General features: G+C 41.3%; 1 protein-coding gene across 1 annotated transcript in view; it reads left to right on the plus strand.

The window, feature by feature from the left end:
* Positions 1–15,461, plus strand: part of PHLPP1 (PH domain and leucine rich repeat protein phosphatase 1) — a gene marked incomplete at its 5' end in the record, with an annotated part of 143,494 nt that overhangs the window by 67,572 nt on the left and 60,461 nt on the right. The window contains 2 exons of the mRNA XM_082015441.1: positions 10,103–10,299; positions 12,302–12,427. Coding sequence (XP_081871567.1) covers positions 10,103–10,299; positions 12,302–12,427 — 323 coding nt within the window. The remainder of the gene's footprint in view (positions 1–10,102; positions 10,300–12,301; positions 12,428–15,461) is intronic.

Raw genomic sequence — 15,461 nt, forward strand, 5'->3', positions numbered from 1 at the left:
ATTGCTGTGCTTCATGTTGAGCATCTAACACTGATAAAACCTGAAAGCTGCTGTTAACTTCAGTGGAGTCATCAGTGCAGTTTTGCTCTTGAATTACATCAAGACTCCAGCTTTACCTAAAACAGTTGGTTAGCTCAGAGCTTTTGCCAATACAACAATTGCTTTAGACAGGGTAAGTATCCTTTGGGATGCCAGGGGTTTTACCGTGCTTGTGGCTTTATTGTGCATTGGGAGTATAATAAGTAGGATTCAATTTTGCATGACTTCACAAAAATAAGTGTGCATTTCCAGCATTCTGTTCAGCTGTGCTTTATGGGGGCTGAGTTGAGGAGAAAGGGGAGAGATCAGTTGAGCCATCATTGGGTCCCATCCTACGGAAGCTGTACATGCTGTTATGCAAGTTGTGGTGCTACTGGCAAGTTTGTAAAGCTTAACTTTTTGGCCCTAGCTCTTCAGTTTCACCTGTTCAACATCAGTGCATACAATTCTAAAAGTGTTCAGAAAGTTGAGTTTCCTGAGGCCATCTTAATAAAGGATCATTTGAGATGTGTTGCTAGAGTATTCTTTTTAAGAAATATATGTAAGGGATGTCATCAGATACTAGCACAAATCTTCTTAGTGTGAGACTTAATTCTGTTTTAAACTGACTTTGAGCAAAAATATTTGGTACAAGGTCTCACTGGAGAACTTCTTCAGTAGCTTCTTTAAATGAATCCTAAGTTCAAGATGAGAAAGTTTTTTTTTTAGCTAGTACTTCCTGGAAGCCTCTAGACCAATATTGCAGCTTTTTACAACTATGTTAAAGCATAGGAGGAAGGTGACATTTTTTCCTTGATGGTTCCTTCTCAGCATGTTTCAGTTATTTTTCCTTTTCAGAGGTGGCATATGGCGCTTTCCCAAAAGAGTTGGTGTTGAGTTTTGCTACTGAAGAGCAAGTGACTCTCTTCCCTTTATGAGCTTTCTTCAAACTGAAGTATTTGAACATAACAACAGAATTCAACCTGCACTCCATCGTATTTCGAATGCGAGCAGAAGTCGGAATGTCAAAGGCACCTTGAGAGCCTCATTGTTTTGCTGAAATAAACAAACCTGCCGGCATGTCATTTGCTTGAATTTCCTGCAGGCAAGTGAGGCCGGTGGGAACGCATAGGGCTGAGAGCTTGAGTGTGAAGAACCTGTGCTTCAGCTGCAGGAGTCGTCTGTAGGGATAGATGGGATGGAGAGTTTAAGAACAGTTGGGTTTTCAGTTTTGTTGGGGAGGGTATGTATGTTTTGGGGGTTTTGCTTATACCTGCTGTCAGAATAGACTGGAGCAGCTAGATCTGGAATTCACTTGTTACAGTCAGAACAATTGGATTCCAAGGCCTTGGGGTTTGCTGCCTCTACGAAGTAATCCAGATCCACTGTGCTTGCTTACTTTTAATTGCAAGGCCTGATCACTGCTACATATCCTACTTTAGCCTGTTGCCTTTATTAAGCCGTTGTAGTGCAGAAGTCGTGCTGGTTAACAATGACTCTTAAACAAGTGCTGCTGAATCACTGTTCGGTTTTTCTTCAGAAGCTCTTGGTTTATTCAGGTTGTTATTTAGCTTTTGATGGTAAAGCCATTGCAGCCATTTTCCACTGATAAATATGCAACACTTGATAGAAATGCTTTTCAGAAAAAGTAATTTTTGTTGAATTTTGCGTATGGTATCTTTTAAGTGCTGATACCGTAGTTTTAGAGCTCCCATGTGGTGGTGGTGAGTCCTCTGAGAACAAGATACGGGGAATGATCAGGTGAACAAACATTGAACTCTGTCTCGGTGGGGAAAGAGAGAGGGATGTTTTCAGCATTATTAAGTTCATACAAACCTTTCCTCCAGTGAGGATTTAATGGAAGTGGAAGGCAGGATTACTGCTATAAAACTAGTAGCTATGTTTTATTGTATCACATCATATAGCAATAATGCTTGTCTTTAAGAATGATCTTCCTGTAAAATAGGAATATGTTTCACAAAGACTAAAGGCTTCTCTGTCTTCTACTCCACCAGTCTTGCCTTGTAGTCCACGTTTCTTTAAAGAAAAAGGTGAGTTAACACAGTTCAATAAAATCCAACATTTGCGATCTGGTTTTGTTTCTCAGGTGAAAAGGTAACAGCCTTCAAGTAGCAGAGCTTGATCTGCTAATTCCTAAAAGAAACTTAACCACTTCAGAGCTTCCGCCAGCCCCCGTATTAATACAGAGTGCAGCAAAATAAGGAGTGTAATGAGTAAAGTCTATGCTAATAGTTACATGTCCATAAGAACAGCATAACGGTGACTGCATCCCTCTTCCACAGGGTCATACAGAATTGGTCGGCAGCTTTGTGTTAAATCTTACAGGAATTTTTAAGATTCTAAGTAGATTTGAGTGCAAAAATTCAACGTCTGGTTTTGGAATGGTTTGCCAGATGAGATTTTGCTATATACATACTTGGTCTGTTACCTTTGCAAAAGCATCCTCAGTTGGTTGCTGGTAGAGACTACGAGGTGAATTCTTGGTCTTCGTTAAATATAAAACCTAACTAATTCTGCGCCTTTGTTCTTAAATTACGACAGTGTCGACCTTCACAAGGAAAAATGCTTCTAATAAGCATGTAACTGTAAGGAAGCTTTCTTCATAAGTTTAAAATAAAAACGAGAGCAGTATGATAGTTTCAGAGTTTTTACTTGTGCTTTTCTGACCTCCTATTCCCCCCCACCCCAATCCAACTTGCTGCTTTATTTTTATACATCTCATTGTGCTGAGCCTTGCCTGAAGTCATCACCAGTGCCCTTAATTTGACAAAAATGCAAGGGGAAGCAACCTTAAATGACTGAGAAGCTTCAAAAACGTTGCAGGCAGTAGCTTTATCTGTGTTTAATGAAAGGATTTGAGCAAAAGTAGAAATCTGCAGAATGATCTGGCAGTAAGGATTCAGCAACAGCTACTGTGGCACAGTTTCCCGAAGGGTGGGCAAAGACACTCAAGGGCTTTCAGTGTTTTGAACCAATTGAGGCCTCTTTGCACTTCTATTTAGGCAAGACAGGGCTGAACCTCAATTTGCAGGTTTGCAGCAAGGCAGGTGCGAGGTGTTCCCGATGTCAATTCGGAGGGATGGTGGGGAGGGTGCTGCAGGTGTGAACTGAGAGGCTTCCACTGCCCTGCTGATTTCACCTGGTCAGCTAGGAAACAGTCTAGCTTGCTTAGTGGGTTCAAGACCAAAGTCTTAAACTGTCTGGTGGTTTTTAGGTTTTCTTTTTCTCTAATGCATATGAGACTTGATGTTCACAGAGTGTTAATGTGTGAAATACCTTATTTCTGAAATGGCTTGCCAAAAGCCTTGGGTGGGTTTAGTTAGGTATCCTCTCCAGCAGCAGCTACCGTGTTCAGCTCTGGCCCCTACGTGCCATTCCTCTGCTCTCCGCGCTGAACTGCTCACCGTGAGCTGTCCCTAAGGCCTCGCAGTCAAAATGAGATGCAAGAAATTAAAGCAGCCTGTTTTGTCTGAAAGGGCTTAGGGACAGCTTACAAGGAGCAGCTGATGCAGTAGGGTTGCAGTAGGCAGCGCTGGCCTTGGGCCAGGGGCCCAACAGTGTGCAGATGGGGATGGTGACCTCTGTAGCCAGGCCAGCTGCAGCAGGAAAAGGACATCCCAAAATTAGGCACTCGGAGTCATTCAGTCACTTCTGAAAAGCCTCAAACTTAGACCTTATTCCTACTGAATAACTAAGCCGCTCTTACCGCTGGTGAATACCCGAGAGAGCTCAGGGTGGGCAGTCTCTCCAGCTGGCCGGGCTGGCTGTGCCACGCGGGTCTCAGAGAATTTTTAGTTTTCATTCCGTCAGACCAATATTAGTAATAAAAATAAGACTGCTGCACAGAAGTGAACGCTTATCTTGTGTCAACACTTTTCCTTGCTCTTATTTTGGTAATGTCTTAAATCATTCTTTAGAGGCAGGCTTTATTGGCTGTGCTTTTCAAACAGGGGGGAATAATAAGTATTTGCAACTTAATCAGCTGTATAGCTGCAGAGAGGGTTTTTTTTTTCCCCGAGTACTTTTATGTCCCATAATGAGCTGGTATTTTATAACTTCTGATGGTAATGTATTCCATATGCCTTCCATCACTGGGATAAAGAGCTTTACTCCAGAATCCAAAGCAAACGGCTGTGGATATTTATTTAATAAGGTTTGAAGTCTTTGCACTAGGCGGGATGTCAGTATATTGCGTACCCGAAGCTTCCTTGAGCTGCTCCTGGCAAGGCCTTAGTTCTTTAACATCATTGAAGAATCGCTGGTGTCCCCACCGTGCTTCCTGTGAAACAGGGTAGGGTTTGTGGTTCCAACAGCAGTCATGCCGTTTCAATCAAATTCCCTGCTTTTCTGTGTCCTTGTTCTAAATACCACTAGTTTCCCTCCAGGACTTGGGACAAGCTAAAACTGTGAGGAATTCAACCATGAATGTCAAGATAGCCAAATGAGTGGTCTGCTCGTAGTTCCTTGAGGCATCTCCTCTAATGCCTTGTGCAGAACAGAAGTCCTGTTGTGGGGGTGCTTAGGCGTTGCTGTAATCTTGGAGTCCTGACAGGAATGAAAAATTACCTTTTTATGGTTTCTTGCTAAAATACTCAGACTGCTCTGGTTGCTCTGGTTGGGCTTAGCATTTGAAAAACATTTTCTGGTATGTGACTTCTAGATGTTCTGGCATATTTGCCTCCACTCTGATTGAGGCAACAATAATTATCTTACAAGTTTTGGCAGGATTCAAATTTGTGTTTCAAGTCTCAAAGGATCATCGTTACTATTTTATCTGCACAACTGTCAGCTTCAGTGAAAACTCCCAGGCCCCTGTGGAAACTCATCTGCTCCCTTCGGGTATAGTTAAAACTGAAGAAAAATCTGAATATGAATCTCGCGCAGTCTTCTAAATCTCGAATGGGAGGTCTGCAAGACAGATTGAGGAAGGTAATTTCAGAGCTGCTGATGCTTTTACTGAAAACGGTGCTTTCTCTGGCACTGGTAGGTTACCTCAAAAACAACTGATGCTATGGCTATGCCATAATTTGTGGTCTTTGATCCTTAGCCTAAAGGCATTCTGGTGAACTCCAAATTGTCCTATCCCACTGGTAAACCTGGAAGAAAAAGGTCGTTTGCTTTCTCATTCGATTATTTTCCAGGCCGTAGAAAAGGCAGGTGCACTTCTGAGCCCTGCCCTTCTCCTCCACTCCCCAGCATGTCAGGGACGAGCCTTCTCGCAGGAGCTGCGGCGTGGGGCTGTGTGACACTCTGCCACCTGGTGCTTTACTCCCTGAAATGAGGAGCAGCCAGCCTGAGGATCGCTTTGCGCCGTTTCCAAGCCGCATCCTGCTTCTGTTGTGGCAGAGCTCGCTGTCGTTTAAGCTTTTTACTGCTTTTATGCTTTCCTGGCAGGAAATACCTGAGCTCTGTAAAGCTGCAGTGTCTCCAAGCTTACCTTTCAGTAGGCAAGCCTGCTTCTTGTCACTTCTTGTTCTTGGCTTTTGCTCCTAGTTACCTGTGAAACTTCCGTGGATTTAGGGGTCTGGTTCCATGATTAGTTGCTATGTCCTTGAATAACCTCTGCTTAAAATCAAAATAAGCCAGCGGCTCTTGACTTTTTTTTTGCTTGCATGATAATAGAACACTGTGATACTATCAGATCTCAATGATTACAGCCCTGTAGTAGGAAGAAAGCTGAATGATATGTGAGCAGATTGCGTGTCAGGCAACAACATGTGATCCAATATTAACCATGGGTTTTGCAAGTTACAGATTCATAGGCTCATAGAAGAGCCCAGGTTGGAAGGGACCCCGAAAGATCATCTGGTCCAACCAGATGGCTGGTTATGAGGTGAAGTAGACAAGAGTAGAAAGAGAGAAACCATTTTTGGTTTGGCTTTAATGAAATAGGCTCAGTATTTTACTTCTGTATGTTCTTGTCAGGAACTTTCTAGTTTCATGTAGCAAGGGGTAGATAGTACTTGCTGGGAGAAAGCAGCTTAAATCCGTAGAGCTTGAAGGGGCTGTTTAATTTTTTTTGTATTTGTAGCAATAATTGAAGATTCTTACCCTGATAATTTTCCCATCAAATCTGAAGCTTGAGAGTAAAAGTACAATTCATACCTAGCATGAATACTTCTAGTGATAGCTCTGTTCTGGCTTTTCTAGTAAAAAAAGAAACTTTTCTAGTGATACTAATTGTTACTGTGACTTGCGACTTACAACCTCTGTGAATTTATATAAGATTTGAAGAACTGCCTTTTAGAGACTTCTGAGTAGTTTTACAGATCCAGAAGTGCCTAACTTCCTTGTAGCTAGTCCGAGGGAGTCTGGTCCTAGGAAGCAGGTTTCTCAGTCTTCTGATTGTTTTGTTTTTTTTTTCTTTTCCTATAACTTTTCTGAAGACTGATACCTTTCAGCACCCTTTGTAAAGTGTGGGCACCCAGCGTGGTAGTCACTTTACCAGTAGAGTAGGCAGGGTAATGTTACTTTTCTGTTGCTCCTGAATGCTGTCGTGTTTCCTGCCAAGCCTCTTGGCTGTACTGGGAGCTGGTCCTCTTTGTTGTCTACCATAATCCCAAAGAACTACTGAGATTTGGTGTTTTCCAGGACACAAGTCTGCTCATATTAAATGTGAATTATGCTCTTTCTTCCTGGGTGGGTAAAGGTGTATGCAACTATATTAAAATGCTAAATGAGCTTGGCTTCCCAAAGGAATGAGGTTATGCTTTGCAGTCTGAAGGGGTTCAATCAGCAGTGGGTTGTGCTTTTCCAGTGAATTTAGAGAGCATACAGCCAGAAACGGGCCCTGGAAGATGACCATAAAACATCACTTTTGAGGTGAAACTGCCCAAACCCCTGACAACTATTCTTTATACAACCTTACTATTAATGCTTACCAGGCACTTTTTACTCCATTACAGAGATTTTATTGTTCCTGTATGTGGTTAATTTTTTTAATCAATGCTTTGCAGCATGGAGTCTGTCGTTCTGTACAAGCTAGGTAAATGGGGTTGCTAAAGTAACTGATAAGTTTTCATATTCCAAATGTAGAGTTTGATTCTGCTTTTGTGTTTAATTAAGGCTGAGTTGCTCTATTTTACTCACTTGTATTCCCTATCAGTCTTTGTATAGCTTTGTATAGAATGGGTGTCCCCTTTTCCCCTCTGTTCTGTTGGGCAAAGTGTTTATCCACAGCCTCGGTTGTTGGATTTGAATTTGCTTGGAAGTGAAATTACTGCTTTCTTGGGGCACCTATTTTTGTATTAGATGCAGATACCCTGTGGGCATTAAAGTTTCAGTCTTTTAGCTTCAAGGAACAGTGATGTTCCTGCAGATCCAAACTGGCAGACATCAGTAGCCTAAATGCTAGTGTTTATTAGAGCAGAGCAAGGCTTGAGGGTAACTATGCCAAGCCTTGGCTCATTAAACTGGCAGGAAGATTCAAGAAGGCTGCTTTTAAAGATAAGGGCAAGAATTGGCACAGGTTAGGCAGGAGTGAGAGAATGGCAGTGGGTAGGCCATGTGGTAGGTGTCTTCTATCTTCCCATAGATAATTTGAAGGCAAGAACAGACTCATTGAGACAAATGAGCTATCATAGAAGCAGGAATAATAGCAAGTTGGAGTAACAGCATGCAGCACTTGTCACTGACACAGTTTAATTGGTACTGGTCTAAAATATCAGGGTTAGAAGACAGATTCAACTCTCTGCTTTTCTGGAGTCCTAAGCAGCTATCAATTCCTTGATTTTTTTAAAGAATTTTGGTAAATATTAGTGGAGGAAAATGAGTGATTTATCTTGATGGGGAAGCTGCTTGGAATTAATGTAGCCTTTGGTTTGTTTATCCAGGGGAGCTCTCTTCCAAAGTTTCACTAACACTGGTGTTCTTCCAGAATTTCAACAGGTTTAACTTGAATGTGATTACCTCTTCTCTCTGTTTGCAGAAGACTTTGTATATTTGGATGACTCAGATCTGGACTTGTATGGAAGAAAGGAGTTTACAGTAGGTGGGAAAAGGGACTGGTCGCTTGGGAGGACTATAGGAATGTTGTCAGGATATGCAGGGATGCAACAAGGAAGGACTGTGAGATGGGTCGAGAACTGGCTAAGCGACAGAGCTCAAAGGGTTGTGGTCAGCGGCGCAGGGTCCATTTGGAGGCCTGTATCTAGTGGTGTTCCCCAGGGATCAGTACTGGGTCCGGTTTTGTTTAACATCTTGATCAATGACCTAGATGAAGGGTTGGAATGTACCCTCAGCAAGTTTGCTGATGATACAAAACTGAGAGGAGTGGCTGATACACCAGGAGGCTGTGCTGCCATTCAACGTGATCTGGACAGACTGGAGAGTTGGGAGGAGGGGACCCTCATGAAATTTAACAAGGACAAGTGTAGAGTTCTGCACCTGGGGAGGAAAAACCCCATTCACCAGTACATTACCTGCTGGAAAGCAGCTCCATGGAGAAGGACCTCAGAGTCCTGGTAGACAATACGTTAACCATGGGACAGCAATGTGCCCTGGTGGCCAAGAGGGCCAGTGGTATCCTGGGGTGCATTAAGAAGAGTGTGACCAGCACGTCAAGAGAGGTTATCCTCCCCCTCTACTCTGCACTGGTGAGGCCTCATCTGGAGTATTGTGTCCAGTTCTGGGCTCCCCAGTTCGAGAGAGACACGGAACTTTTGGAGAGGGTCCAGTGGAGGTCTACAAGGATGATAAGGGACTGGAACTTACGTCCTCATATGACTCTCTCATATGAGGAAAGGCTGAGAGACCTGGGGCTGTTAAGTCTGGAGAAGAGAAGGCTGAGAGGGGACCTTTTCATAAATATAAATATCTGGAGGGTGGCTGTCAGGCGGATGGAGCCAGTCTTTTCAGTAGTGCCCAGTGATAGGATGAGGGGCAATGGGCATAAACTGCAGCACAGGAAGTTCCATCTCAACATGAGAAAAAACTTCTTTACTGTGCGGGTGATGGAGCACTGGAACAGGCTGCCCAGAGAGTTTGTGGAGTCTCCTTCTCTGGAGACCTTCAAGACCCAACTGGAGGCGTTCCTGTGCAACCTGCCCTGGGTGATCCTGACTTGGCAGGGGGCTTGGACCAGGTGATCTTCAGAGGTCCCTTCCAACCCCTATCATTCTGTGATTCTGTGACTGGGATGTTTAAGGTTTGATAGGGTAACTTGATGTGGATAAACACTTCATATTAGAATGAACAAATTGTGCTTCTTCCCATTATCTCCTAAAAATCGTCGTCCTGTAAGAGGAGAGACAAGAAATGCTTGTCTTTGTGTTGCCATTGTTAATGATAGTTTCTATAGAGTAGAATCTTATTAATAGATTAGATTAGTAGAATCTGAGCCATTTAAAGTAATTGAACAGATTTGGTCTAATTGGTAGTCTTGCTAATAATCTGAATTATAAATAATGAATTCATTGCAATGCAGACAAAAGAACTTCATTCTTTCCAAAGCCCTACTCAGACTGAGCAGGGTCTTTGAGGGGTTTCATCTAGGTTGCATCTGTTTACATTGTGGCTGGGTGTAGTACCTCTGCTGTGGGGTTTGGACTGAACAGAGTGGGCTGGAGAGACTAGGACCTGTATTCTTTGTGCAGCTATTGAAGCTATTCAAACCATGACCTTAAGGATGCCCAGAAGAGACGTGGAAGTGCAAAGGTACGGGTCAGCATGCAGTACATCACCCCCTTTTGCAGTTACCAGACAGTCAATGTGAACTCAGCTGTAACCAGTTAATTACTGTTGAGGATAAACATTTGATTTCCGGGTCCCATAGAGAAGACTGGTACCGTTAATTTGTACTAACATGACTATTGCCGATTGTTTCATGTACTGCAAGGCTGTAGTCCGCGCGCCATGATACCAACCTGTCATATACTTCTGCCTGTGAAAGAACCCTGTACCGAAGCTGATACTATATTACCTGCTTGCATGCTTTTGAAGCCGTATTTCATTTGTTGCGCTGCAGTCTGTAACTGGAAAACTTGCTGATAAAGTCTCAGGGTGACTTGAGTGAAAGAGGCAAAGATTTTCCATGATTAAGTGGATGCTCTTGTTTCTATTTCAGGAAAGCCCCACAGCATTGGCAGCTCCGAACGGATTCAGCTCTCAGGAATGTACAATGTTCGAAAAGGGAAAATACATTTGCCAGTCAACAGATGGACAAGACGCCAAGCTATCCTTTGTGGAACATGCCTAATTGTCTCATCCGTAAAAGAAAGCCAGACTGGAAAGATGCATGTCCTCCCTTTAATTGGTGGAAAAGTAAGACAGTTATTTCATGTATTTGCTTGCTTAACCCCTATCTGTTTATTCAGAGAAGATGGCATTCAGTGATGATGCTTAGCACTTCAAAAGCTTGTTTCTGTAAATGGGGTTATCAGTATATAAATAACTTTTGATTATGGTCAGAGTCATATTTAGCAATTTTCAATGTTTGGATTAAGATGCTAAAGACAAATAAGGGAAATACATTCAGTTTCCTTTTCATGTGTGTGGTGTTATATGTTTTATATGTGCAATAGTACACAGCCAAAGGATACATGGACCTGTATTGTGTATGATCTGTACCGTGTGTCCTCATCCAGTTTTTATCCATGTTGGGTTACTCTAGCATCTGAAAATTAACCAATAAGCACGTGGGCATATTTTCAACATTGGGTGTTTTTTCAGTGTTCGGCACTGTACGAGTAGTGGTCTGCCATAAGCTAATGGCAACAAACATTTTTACTTGTGAAAAGATGAAACTGGAGTTTTTTCTGATACATTTGAAACACTGGAAGTCCAATCTGAACACAAGGAATTTTATTTTTTTTTTTTTTCCCCACTGTGAGGGTGACTGAGCACTGGCACAGGTTACCCAGAGAGGTTGTGGAGTCTCCCTTCTTGGAGAGATTCAAAGCTATTTGGACACAGTCTTGATCAAACAGCTCTAACTGGCTCTGCTTGAGTAGGGGGGTTGGACCAGATGACCTCGAGAGGTCCCTTCCCACCTCAACCATTCTGTGAAACTTTAGTGAAGACAATAACATTACAACATTACTATTTCAGCCTAAATAGTGTTTTAGAACACTATTATTGTCTTGGTTAGCCAAGGTAATGGGAAAAGAATCATTAGCTTTAGGGTGAATTTACACCTGAAGTAATGCTCTTTTAACTTGCATCCTGGTAAGTTTGATTCTTAAGAGTCATTGGGAAAGAAACAAGCTTCACAATGTTACATCTATGCAGACTAAAGTTGATTCATTAACACTCTATACTTGCAGTGTGGAAGGTAGTCCCTTTTTCTAGGAGCTGTTTTTTCCCCTCTCCTTTCATGATTCTTCAGCTCTTCCCTGATGTTACTGAAGTAGAGACATTTTCCTGTTTTAGCAGCAGTGGGTGAACACCTGACAGTGAATTGTATTCCTGGCTGTAGCACACTGGAGAGGACAGAATTCAGGTCCCCATTGGCCTTCTCTTTGAGATGAAAAATTTTTTTTTTTTTTTAATTTAAAAAGAGATTGTGTACGTCTTTCAGTTGCTTAACATGGAATTTCTAAGGTTTTTTTGCACATAAATGCCTTGTGTGATGTAAAACATGCAGGCTGTGCTAAGCAGAAAGTTGACAACAAATTTTAAAAGAAAAGGAGAACCAAACTGAGAAAAATATACTAAGGGCTTCTGCTGACAAAGCTTGGGAGGAGGATGCTTGGCACAGAACTAAGTGTTTTTTAAATTATCGCTCAAAAAATATTCTTCAACCCCATAAATACTCTGCACTTCCTGGTTTGCAAAAGCTTTCCAGAATGTGGTGCTGAGACATTGAGACCATAAGTTGTGTGGGACTTCTCGTGTATGGTAGCAGAATGATGTATTCTGGGTGTTTTTAGCAAGTTGAGAAATGCCAAAGAATTTAATCGGGCTTTGAGAAGCATTTCGTTAAGCCTGTTTTTAATAACCAAGAGTATAAATTGTATTTCTTTAGGTTGTATAAAGATAACCTTAAATGTGTTTAACTGGGAAACCTTTTATAGTGCTCAGTCTCTCTTAAAATGTTGATGTTCTTGGTGTTTTTCTCCTTTGGTTCCTTCATCCTTATGTTCTCATTCCTTGCTTGTGTAGATTCATGGATATTTGGCAGCCAACATCCAACTTGAGTGCTTGAGAGGGTTAGTCCAACTATAGTTGAAGAGCTCCTCTTGGGCGCAGTTTAACTTTGCCCTGGGGAGTTCTGCGAAGAGGCTTTGGACTCTTGTTCACTAACAGTTTTGTGTTTCTACTGTAGGTGGAAGAAGTAAAAAAGCACCAGCACTGTTTAGCATTTAGCTCCTCTGGACCTCAAAGCCAGACCTACTACATTTGTTTCGATAACTTCACTGAATATTTGCGATGGCTTCGACAAGCATCAAAGGTGAGAAGAGTGCTAATTCCTGTCTGAATGGGATGTTCGTAGTGTTTCCTCTAGCTCTGTGTTCTCCATGCAGTGATACAGTCATTCTTCTAGGTTCATTATCATGAACAGCTGCTGCTGTTAGTGGTGCAGAAAAAACCCTCAATTGGGAACTCTTGGTAACAGGCAATAAGGAGGTGAATTTTTCTGCCTTCATACTGAGACTTCTTTCTACCGTGGCTGTGTAAGCAAAGGGCTGTGCTGGACTTTTCCCCTTTTCTTACCATGATCCAGCTGGACCAATGGAGTGAGATAATTAGAACAAAAAGGGTGACAAATAGAACTGTCAAAATTTCAGTTTAAAAAGCTTTATTTCAGTGTTTTAGAACCTAATATAGTGTTGGATTTTTTCAATTCTGAGACCCTAAAGATTAAATTGCTAGAATTAGGGCATTTTTTTGTCATGCTTGGAGATGATGCTGAATGTCTCTTTAGTTTTATAACTATTTGATTTTTCTTTTTTTATAAGCAATCGTTTTATGTCAGTAAAAAAAATACTACTAACTAAAGCTATTGTAAATTAAATTTTATACTATGTTTAGAGCACGATTTATTACAGGAATTTAGGTCCTGCATTATTTCATTTGACTCTTCAGTTCCACTTTGTGTCATGGAAAGGTTGGTTTTGCAGTTACCTTTTTTATCTTTTAATCCCTGACACTTTTTTGATAAATTCTCTCTATAAAGTATTTAATGTATCTTGAATCACTGGGTTTTTTGAGGTTTTTTTAAATTTTCAACATGCAAGTTCTTTTGCTGTCCTGTCAGCACTCTCTGGTTTTCTAGTTGGGCCTAAACTGTCTGTTAGTTTTATACTTCCTAGGGCTGTCTGTTCATGCTCTTTGCTATGTTAAAGCAACTTGATTTTATGTAGTAGTACTTAGAGATATTTACGGCACACTAGATCTGTCTTTTTAGATTCCAATAATGTATTATCCAGCCTATTGCCAGTGGTACAGCCTGGGTTGTGGGCTTTTTTAAGACTTTTGATCATTATGTCAAACTTCCTTTGAGCAGTAACTATTGCACTTCCCAACACATACATCATTTAAAACGTCCTTTAGTTGTTTTTTTTTTCTAGTAGGTTTTAAAATTCTTTTTAAAGACACGGTTCTGACATGGCTGCTCAGGTCTGTTAAACCTCAAGGTAAAAATCCCCAAGGCATGTTTTATGAGGCATGGTCTGTCAGGTTTTTGAGTTCTTGCCGCTTTGTGGCTCTCTCTGGGAGAGTAGTGCCCTTTTATCTCCAGAGGCTTTGACATCAGATAAATGAAAGGCAAATCTAATGAGTGAGAAAAACAGTGGAAAACAATGAACTTCAGAAGTAGAGATAAATGGCCAGAAAGCCTCTCTGAATAACTGGCAGCATAAGCTTGTTCTGTGCCATGCTGTGCTTCTCTCTTTCTCTCTGGTTCACCCAAATGACTAACAGCATCGGGACGATAGCCAGCATGAGAACATATCCCCGTGCACTCGTGATATCCTCCCATTTTTCTTATGTAAGAGCAGAAAGAAAATACAGTCTTTGCAGACTGTCAGAACTGAAGAAACTCGCTATGCTATTCTTTTTGTTGGTAAAACACACTTTGAGGAAAAAATGATGCTTCTTTTTCCTCAGCTCCCCACCCTCCAGCCCCAAAAACTGAGACTCAGTATTCTGGATTCATGGATTTTAAAACAGTACTTTGCCACTTCGAGTTGCTTTTTTAATGTTTGGGTTTTCTATCCTTAGAGTGAAAAACAGACACATGCATGATTGTATGCAAGGCAGTTGTGTGGGAAGTACTGTGCAGTAACAGTGTTTGTGAAGAACAGAAACAGAGAAACTAGTAATTCTCCAAAAGTAACTCAAATTTCCTCCAGCTGATACCGTTCCAAGTCCAAGTGCTTAACTGTAAGGTGCATCATCCCTGATTAATATGAACAAATAAATGAGAAGAAGTTTCATTTTCAGCTCCGTAGTTCAGGCAAGCTAGTGTTCTCACGCAGGAAAAACCCCCAACATTTATATGAGGTACTCTGCCTCAGGTGTTCAGAAGGCACTTGAGTTCAAAGGAGTTGAAATATTCGTGCTAACCAAGAAAATACCGTGTAAAGCATTGGATGTCTGAAGGCAAGCAAATTTAGGAAGGGAGATGTTATGGTTCTCTAACTCTGAGCTTCTGGTTGCTTGTTATGGGCTATGTCGCATAATGCTTACAGAGTCGCCTTTAATCATGGTGGTCTAGATAGTATTTTTGTGAATTATTATGAGTATTATTTAAGACTGTATTGTAAATGTAGATGTTATTTAATGGCATTTGTTTTGAAACTTACATTCATGTTAACTTATGTCCAGTGGTAGTTTTTCTGAAGTTCTTCATGCTCCCGATGTGTGCTGCTGAAAACTGAGGCTTCTGATACTCACAAGCGTAATGAAAGCTTTAACTATAAATTTTAATGCAGGAGGAGAGCCCTGGTAAAATATTTCATTAAAATTGCTCAATTGAGTTTTTTAAAATGAAAAAAATTTTCATGTCTGTCTTCTGTATAGTTCAAAAGAGGTAGAAGATGATGTTATTTTAACTTTTAAATAACAAGCTTAATCTTGAAAGGAGTCTTTGCAAAGAATGCTTGCTCTGCAGTCTTTCTCCCCACAGAATATTGGCAATGTTGACTTTTTAGTGGTGTTCCAGAGTGAGACAAATCCTAACGCATCACTCCTGCAACAAATATATGTATGCTAGAGAAGTTTTGAATTCATGTTTGCAGAGACTTGGCTCAATTTAATTAAAAATGAGCATCGCTCCTGTATAACCTGATTCATTCTAACAGTGAAATCTATCTTAGCCAAGACAGCTCTCATGCTTTGCCCCAGTAAGGATTGGTTTTCCTGTATGTGTGTGTCCTAGGGTGAACAGAAGTGCCGTTTTCAGGACGGACTGGAATTATTGCACAAATACTGACCTAAATATCGAACTTGGTGACATACTTACTCCAAATAGGTCACACTTA

This window comes from Phaethon aethereus, assembly GCF_964289735.1.
Source record: "Phaethon aethereus genome assembly, chromosome: 2".
Taxonomy (NCBI): domain Eukaryota; kingdom Metazoa; phylum Chordata; class Aves; order Phaethontiformes; family Phaethontidae; genus Phaethon; species Phaethon aethereus.